This window comes from Phragmites australis, chromosome 1, assembly GCF_958298935.1.
Source record: "Phragmites australis chromosome 1, lpPhrAust1.1, whole genome shotgun sequence".
Taxonomy (NCBI): domain Eukaryota; kingdom Viridiplantae; phylum Streptophyta; class Magnoliopsida; order Poales; family Poaceae; genus Phragmites; species Phragmites australis.
In genome coordinates, this window is record NC_084921.1 from 8,356,398 (window position 1) to 8,365,519 (window position 9,122).

The 9,122-nt window shown below is 37.9% G+C and overlaps 1 protein-coding gene across 1 annotated transcript; it reads right to left on the minus strand.

Moving 5' to 3' along the window:
* Positions 1 to 6,079, minus strand: LOC133905317 (CDP-diacylglycerol--serine O-phosphatidyltransferase 1-like). Its single transcript, XM_062347114.1, has 14 exons — positions 5,406 to 6,079; positions 5,092 to 5,214; positions 4,830 to 5,014; positions 4,564 to 4,629; positions 4,237 to 4,296; positions 3,679 to 3,769; positions 2,956 to 3,010; positions 2,788 to 2,867; positions 2,550 to 2,666; positions 2,373 to 2,457; positions 1,751 to 1,842; positions 934 to 1,187; positions 506 to 594; positions 1 to 419 (listed from the first exon to the last, which is right to left on the minus strand). Exons 2-14 carry the CDS (start codon positions 5,113 to 5,115, stop codon positions 292 to 294), a joined length of 1,326 nt encoding a protein of 441 aa, XP_062203098.1. The 5' UTR covers positions 5,116 to 5,214; positions 5,406 to 6,079; the 3' UTR covers positions 1 to 291.
* Between the last annotated feature and the right edge of the window lie 3,043 nt (positions 6,080 to 9,122).

Sequence of the window (9,122 nt, forward strand, 5' to 3'; positions counted from 1 at the left end):
TCATAGAACAGGAAAAGAAAGATCCACATCCATTATTTCATAGATTGCGTCAAGGGAACTCCACATTTCAGAGCTGACCGACAACGTACATCATTACAAAATAAAAAGCGGGGACTATCCTACTTTGCTGATGGAATAGGAAGGCAAGGCATAAAATTTCTCATGGATAATCCTCTTGATATCTCCAATGTTGGCTACTGCTACATGTACACAATTTGAATAAATATTTATGTACACCATAATGCTGAATGGAGCAAAGAATAAGGGCAAATAAATAATGTTGGTCACAAATCATAACCTTTTCCTTATCATTGTTCGGTAAATTTTGTAAGTCCACACAAGAAGGAAGATCACGAGAAGCAAGGTCACTGCCGTCCAGAATGTGATCAACCATGACGGCATTGACTTTGGAAAGAGGCCTGTTCAGGATCCAATGCAGTCAGCATGGTAGGAGGTAAAGATTCCTTGCAAGTTACAAGGACAGAGAAATCGGAGCGGCACTCACCATGTCCAAACTTGATGCAGATTAGAAGCTCTACAATGCATATAGCTAGGGAAAGCCAGCAGAAAGATCCCACCTTTTTAAAAGGTTTCCTGAAACCAATTATCACATAATTACTTATGGCAAGACTAATTGCTACAAGTATAAATTAACTTGTTAATTCCAAAATGTTATGATATGCGCAGTTCACATGCAATCAATGTCTAGTAGACAGTAGCCTTTTATAGCCAACATGCCAGCACATGTACACTGTCATGTATAGCATGTGAGCCTGTCAAATAGTTAATAGTCAGAAGACTGAACATCCAATATTGCTGCTCTTGGCACAGCAGTAATGTTGAGACGAAATACAGAGTAGGTTGTCCAAATTGCATACGGATTACTGTAAAGCAATCTTGTAAAGTCTGAGCCAAGTAACTTCAAAATTATACCTGTCTTGCAAGTAGGTATTGTACTCACGGATGGTTGGTATCGCAATCAACCACCAAAGAACTAGTCGATAGACAATCAAGGGGTTCCGCGGAGGAATCCAAAGGCAGAACTTGAGAAAGAATGTGTTCAGTTCAACAGCCATGAAAACAATACAAAGGCTCAGCACCTGGATGAATCTCCAAGGACCCAGTAAAGGGTACCACTCATCTTTGTCCCACCGTGCTGGTGTGAACTGGCCTAGTGTCCTTTTGACCTAAGGAGAAGAAAAGGCTAAAATAAATAAACTCCGAGAAAAGCCACTTATCAATATCACATCAAGATTCAAAAGCTGGTACTTTCTGAAAACACAGCCACGCATAGCTTGAAAGAAAATTACTGATGGAGAAAAATTATAACTTTGGAGTCTGTTAGTTTCTACGAACATGGAAGAAAACAGAGAAGGGAGAACCTGTCTTTTATCTATTTTCTTTCATGCTAAGTCTTATGAGGTGCAGTTAATCTATCATAAATATAAAATATATGAAGCATGAGCTGTTGCACTGAAAAACTTGAGATTGTACTCAAACAACACAAGTCCAGACCGGCTAAGGGATATTGTAATTGACAGAACATATCTTTGTCTTGGTTTCTCAGCACATCCCACATGTCAAGGACTTATCACCTTATCATGAGACTAAAGTACGACAAACATTATGTACAGTTGGGGAGCCAATATGTTCCCTCAAAGAGGAACATCCACCAAAACTGGGAAAAAGATCCAGCGCCGATGCATGCTTTGCAGCACAGCTCATTTGCCTAAACATCCAATGAACATACCTTACTGATAATGTTGGGTTGGTGACTCAAGCCAACCCATTCATATGTCCTCCCATCAAAGTATCTCACAGTCTTCATTCCAGCCCAAATACCTGAAGCATAGACAAAATGATCTCAGTCAAGAAAGGTTGAAACCTAGTAGGTAAATATCAATGCCTAAATTAGGCCACAATCAGTCTGAGATTTAAACAGAACATGTATATAAAGGAGAACCAACAAACTTAAGAGACACAAGTATAACCACCATGATTACCAAGATATGCACAGCAACACTCGCTAAACTCAGCATCTAAGGAAGTTGTTCATGATGTACAATTCTTACAAAACTCCACAGCTTTGCTCCTCATCCTAAGAACACCGATCTTTCCTCTTTGTAATCAACATAGTTCATCTATAATGTACCAAGGGCACACACACAACAAAAGCACTAAGGTATATTGAGATTTTCTGGACATTAGTGGATTCCACTTAATCGGCAATTATACCTCAGTAAACTTGTGTTTCTGATGATGCAATAAAGCCATAGAACAAAAGGTTCATTTCAGTATGTGCTAAATGCAAAACAAATAGGGGTATTTTCTACCATGTATAAGAAAACACTGAAACCACATAAAAATCTCACCAAACCAATTGCAGATCAATATGTCTAGGATAATGCTGTCCCACCAACACTCATTAAAATTTGGCAACATATGACGAAAAGTGAGCTGCAGTGCATATAACAACAATACATAAGGAATCTAAATTCAAAAGGCACAGGTAAAAAATAATTTGACCACATAACATAAAGAGTCCATACCTCCATAAGTTCAAAGCCAATTGATAACACCCACAAAAGTGGTTGGTTTCGTATCATTATAGCCTTACCCCACCAACCAAGGATATGAGCAATAACAAACTCATCAAAAATGATCTCCTAGAAAAAACCTATATTCAAATCAGTAACTTGAAGCATATTCAAGACTGCTCAGCCAGAAGTATATGAGAAATGAAATTGAACAGAAAGGAAAGAAGGTCGGTGAATGAAGTCTTCATACATAAACATTGTTAAACCTGCTTTTCGGATGATCAGGTACGTATATGCGACAGTCAGTTCCATAAGATCTTTCAGGCAATTCTGCTCAAATGCAGATAAAGCAAATCAGGATTTACTCAAGCACTTAATTCTACACTATTGTACCAGATTAGAAAATAAATTGCATTACCAACACCAAGATCAGGATGAAGATACTTCATGAATTGCCTAGCATCATCACGAGTCTGCAAAATGAAGTAAAAGAAAATATGAAATGCCATTGGACAACATTTTAATTATCTTTTCTATATTATCTTTGCCACTGAACTCTGATCTGCTAAAACATTGTTTTATCTTATTAGGATGATACACTGACCAATAAAATAATATAGCATCAGAGTAACGATATGGGGGAAAGAATCTGGGACTGCGATCGGCTGCACATGGTGCAAGCACAGGAGTGTGTAACTCCTGACCTGGTTTCAATCCTCAGCGGGAAGGGGTGAAAGCACCCCTATTAAAGAAACATATGGAAAATCATATTAAAGCAGTTGCACAATTGCTTAACAACAAATAAAATGATGCATACTAAATTAAATTTGGACTGAAATCGACTTCTGATGCGCTCAAAACAGTCAGAGGATTTTACTTTTTTTGTAAATATCATACGAGATTTGACAAAGTGCCGTTGGCATTTTGACTACCTACAGAATAGCCTCTGTCCTCTGAAAATTATAATATGCCATCTGGAAATGTCCCTACTGGCTACTGCATAAACAAGCTACCAGGATATGTCCCAACTCTCTTTAGTCACCCTAGTTTCAAACTAAGCTATACTCGTTGCACCAAATTCATGCAGTGGAAGAATCTTAAAAGAATTATTGAACAAGGTTAATAGAAAAACTGCACTCACCTGGAAAAGCAAAAAAGTGAGGGCAACAAGGTAAACAACTGCCATTCCATGGACCAGCCTCCAAATGGCAGGATGTGGTCTAATGAGTACACTAAATCATAATGGAAGTAAATGTCAGTAACAGTTTGCATAAACTCCAGTTACCACAAAACAAAATATATAGAGAAGGCTGCAAGGAAGCAATGCTTTTCTTTAGAGGAAATAAAGTAATTCCATGTTCGTTTCAAAAAAGAAAACAATCCCATGTCATCAGGGGAGAAGTATGAAGCGAGAAAGTATTATCAATTTATTATCAGAAAATATGACTTCACTCATAAAAGTGTACCATAAAAAAACATATGAAGCACTCTTTGAGTGCAACCGTAAAGTATACATCAAGGGGAAAGGTTTTTGGCTGAATCATATTAACAAAATCAAAGATATTCAGACGTTAAACTGAACATGGAGCATGCAGTAATGAATCACTTTTGTACCATACAAGTGTATATTATCCCTATTTATATCTATATGGCCATATAAACCATAATAAGACTTAGGATAAAGAATTTTGTAACTCACGTTGAAGGTGCCTGAAGACAAGAGTAAGCCAAAAAAACAGCGATCATTGCGAATACACCCCTATTGACAAGAGAGAAACATATTAGCAAGTACAAAAGCCCGCCTTAAAATAGTAATCAGCACATGAGGTGAAGAAAAATGGTGATCAGAAAATATTGAGTGTAGAATAGATGGATCTTCATAATATATAGAGATGCGAAAGGAAGCAATAGAAGATGAAAAATCCTTGCAAATTATTATCCCTACTAAGGGTTATCTTCTAACAGATTCCAACGGTGAGTGCTTAGGAGAAATAAACATTTTCTTAGCCTCGAATAAGAGGAATACCTTTTAACCGACAAAATACGATCAGCAGAGAAGCTCCTTTCTGGATCGAGAGCACCACTTGCCCAACTGATAAAGAGCATAAAACAATTCTCGTCAAACATAGTATTCTTGTGCAACTGTTAAGTATTTATTTAATAATTCTAACAAAGGTGGTTCAAATTGGAGAAAAGGTTTACCAAAAATACCACAGCGGGTCATACACTATTATTTCTAAAAAGCATGTTCCTATCCGAAAAATTTCCACTGATAAAAGGCTCTGAGCTCACATTAAAAAGCATGTTCCCATGAGCAAGAGCGAGATCGTTCGAGGTTTGTATGCCCATGCCATCCATGGATCGACATCAACACAATTATTGAGTGGTTTTACACCATTGCACTCGCGGCCATTATATTCTCTTCGAGGTTTGTGATGACCATTGACCTCCATTGTAACAACTTTGGCAAATACTATCTGCAAAATATCCATAGTAGCATATGACTATATAAGCATTCAAAATCTTACTGAACTTCAGGAACACTTAAATTCACCTCTCTTCCAGAAGAGAGCACCATGTAGTTCTAACACTTGCTACAGATTGAATAATGTACCACTAAGGCCAAGGAAATAAACCAGTAGCAACAAGTAGACATGTCATGAATGGTCCAGCATATCTATGAATAATCACTTGCTTAGAACAAAAATCCAAATCTGACATAATAACGTCAGGCTGTACTATTGAATCATAAAAGCCACACTTTTACTGGACAAGTTTATTGCTCTAGGCTCTAGCTGTACTACTTGCTCTACCATTTGCACGAAAAAGAGGGACACAAAGAAGCAATTCAAAAGAAATATAAAATACCTCATTATATAAATACTGTGGAAATAATTAGCCCAAACAGTGAGCCGTACACCGCCTCCAAATTAAGAAAACGGAAAAGCTGAAGGCAGCAGCTTTTGCAATGCTGAAAAAGTCAAGAATTGAAGATGCGAACATCAAATCGGATGAAATCTGTTGGCGATTCCCACGAACGAAAGGGCCCTCAAGTGCACATCAAGGAAAATGGAGTGCCCAGGTAAAGGCTGTTCGATAAACAGCAAAAAAAAAAATGGTATTTGCAGAGTAATGCAAACAAGCAAAGAAATCGAGGGAAAAATGCTTGAAACGGTGTTTGGGAAAGAAGAGCATAGGACAGACATCGGAAAGCTGGCATTTTGTTACGCTCCACACGCCTGTGGCCGCCCAAAACCCCCTCAGTTCGTCATAGAACAGCCAAGCACGTATTCAAACACCACAATAATCCAGTTAAAAGGCAACCGAAACAGCAGCCGCCGTTTCGAACTCGGGTAGCCGCCAACGGCAGACACCCCCCCCCCCCCCAAAAAAAACCCAGACATGAATCGGATTTGAGTGGAGGAAGGGACGGGACGCTAAATAGGATTAGGCTGGGAACACCCGATTGCAAATATTTCAACCGGAAAAGAAAAACCAATTCGAAGCTTCAGCCGAGATGGCGATAGGAACATGGGAGCCGAACCATGGAGGAGAGGAGAGCACGTACCCGGAGGAAAGCGACAGCCCCGTGCCGCCGTACGATCCTGCGTGGAGCGGATCCAGGCCGTCGAAAGCGATGGAGGGGTTTGTTTCTCTTCGCTTCCTTCTCTGCTGCTCTTTGGAGAGAGAGAGAGAGACGGAGATATAGAAGAGGGATAGAATGGACTCTAGCCCTGCGAATCTTCTTATAGGAGAGAGATGGTCAAAGAAAAGGAGAGATAGAGAGAGAGAGAGCGATTAGCCTTCTCTCTCATCCGAGAGCTGAAAAATCGAAGTCTTACAGGGATCATCTGCGCATTAATGATTTGATGATGTTTTTATCTTTTAATGGCGGGGCCCACCCGCTAAGGTGGCCATCTCCAGACGACGACAAACCAAACCTAAATGGATGCCCCCACAAGTGCCACTGTGCTACTCGCTAACATGTTTCACACGTCTGAAATCTGTAATACTGTAATAGAGCTAAAACAATTTATAGAAAAAATAATTAAAAAATAAAAAACTAAGGATACATGCCTATAAATAGAAGGGAATAATGGTGCATTAATTTTTTTAATTACTAATAGCGCATATTTAATTGTAGGTTTTTAAATTGATTAGAAGTTTTCAAACAATTAAGAGGGAGTAGATATGAGACCTACTTTGATTATGAATTGTTCGGTCATGTAAGATATATAATAAAGATTATTTAAATTTATCATAGTTTGTCTACTTTATAGGTTATAGATACGACCTATGGAGTATACTATATCCGTTCTTAAATAGATATTGTTTTAGTAATTTGATTTTATTTTTAAATATATGTCATTTTAGATTTTAAGTGATGTTTTACTAGAGTATTCATATTAAAGGCTATTGAAAAGTAGAGTTTTACTTCAATGAGTGTGATGGACTGATGGCTTATGTGTTATTGATTGAATGTTAGAAAAAATCGATATAGATAAATATGTCATTAAAAAAACTATTGTAATATTTTTTTAAAAACTAAATAACATCTAAAAGAAAATGGTTATAGTACTGGTTTATTTTAAACTAGAATATCTAGTCTAGTACTCCTACTACTACAATTGTTTAACCGGAGTAATACTTTCGGAGTAGAGGTATATGTATATTATCTTATTCAATATTTTCAGTTGAATTATGACCAAACGAAGCACCACATGTTTATTAGTACTATAATGAAAAATATATAATTGTTAGTTTCATAAGTAGATGTTAATCCAACAAAAGTCGCGTGCATTTTCTAAATTTGTTTTTGCATATCTTCGGTTCCCATATGTAAGACAAAAGTAACACGTACCAACAACATTTTTTTAAGTATTGTTATACGTACAACTTATTTGTACAACTCCTTGCAGCCAGGAGATAAATGACTAATCACTTGAGCGGTAGCTCACTGACGAATCAAACACAAAACACATGGTTGTACTAGTAGAGTTGTACCCAAAGTATTTCCTATATTCTTTTAGCAACATATGCACAATCTTACATACTCAGATCACTCAAAAATATAATGAGTGATTGAGAAAAGAAAATAAAGTTCTTCCTTAAAAAAGGCTGACATAAAATAGGAATATCTAAAGCCCACTTTCCTGTGCAAGGACCCTGAAGCATAGACAATATTTCCAAGCAGCTGATGCAAATAGTACTTGCACAAGACAGACATCAATCAATCTCTTTTATAATTGTGTGGACAGATTTTGACCATGTGGCCAAGAAAAATGATATCATCATATTAAAAGCAAAACATGCTCCAACCAAAAGTACATTTGCAAAAATTGTTATGGTGGGGGTTAGTACCAAACCATAAATGGCTGAGATAAATCCCATATGGCCATCTAGCAACAGTTATTGGGTCACATGCCATGACCTAGAACTGATCAAGCATCCAACCACAATTTGGAAATTAATCTTGAGCTTTCCCATTTTGTGAGCCTAAGGCATTTATATGCTTCTTTTGATTCCTCTAATGGTGGCATAACAGGACAAACTATGTTAGGGGATTGGATCATGGGCAAATAAGTGTAGCATGCATGTCTACTCCACCATCATTAGATGTTCTAGAGCCAGTTTAGCGATGATCCTATGGGGAGTTTAGCGATTTCTCACCCCCGGCCCAATCATTGGCGCTTGAAAGATCTGGGTTTCCCCAAGGGAAATAGGTATGCTCGCGCTAAACTAAATAATTTCATTACTCATAAGCACACAGGAGTACAAAAGATTTACGTCATGTCCAAGAGCATGCACCGAGCCTACATAAGAGGGAAAAGGAAGAGGAACCACACCTAGAACAAGGATTAGAAGCTCAACTCAACGTACAAGTGTAACATCTAGTGTCCAAAATTTGCTTACCGCTTAGTCTTCGTGTAGAGCGGATCTGTATACGTATGACATATCTCTTATATTTTCGTCATTATTTCATGTAAAAGAATTAATTCAGAGGTGTGTTATGTTTAGAGCAAAGACTTATAAGCTAGCTTCAATATATCTAGATTATCAAAATAGTATTAAACTCACTGCACCAGAACACTTGAACCACATGAATCGAAACTAAAAAATACTAACGAGCCAGGTATTACAACAAGACTATTCTTTGTGTCAACATTGGATGTATCCTGTGGATTGCTGTTCTGCACTACCACCAACGACTATTAGCTTGCCGATTTGCAGTGAGGTGATATGTCCAAAATATTGCCAAAATTGAAGGTTTCCAATATTAATTGCACATTGGCATTTTATGCATCATAACCGTGGTAAGAAAATGACAAGATCGAGACGATAATGTAAGCAAAAACTTTACGAATATAAACCAGATGCGCGCCGGATTTGACCATCACAGCCAAATTTTGTGGTGCAGTATTTCACCCGTGTTTTTGCGTAAATTTATGGCGCACCAATGATTGGGCTGCACTTCAAGATTTAAATCGGAGGGCGAGCAGGGGAAGTGAAAAGATTGAAAGGCATGAGCATGCATGTCAGTGACAGGAGTGGGGGGCCGGGCCTAAGCCCGAAAATAAGCTGTAT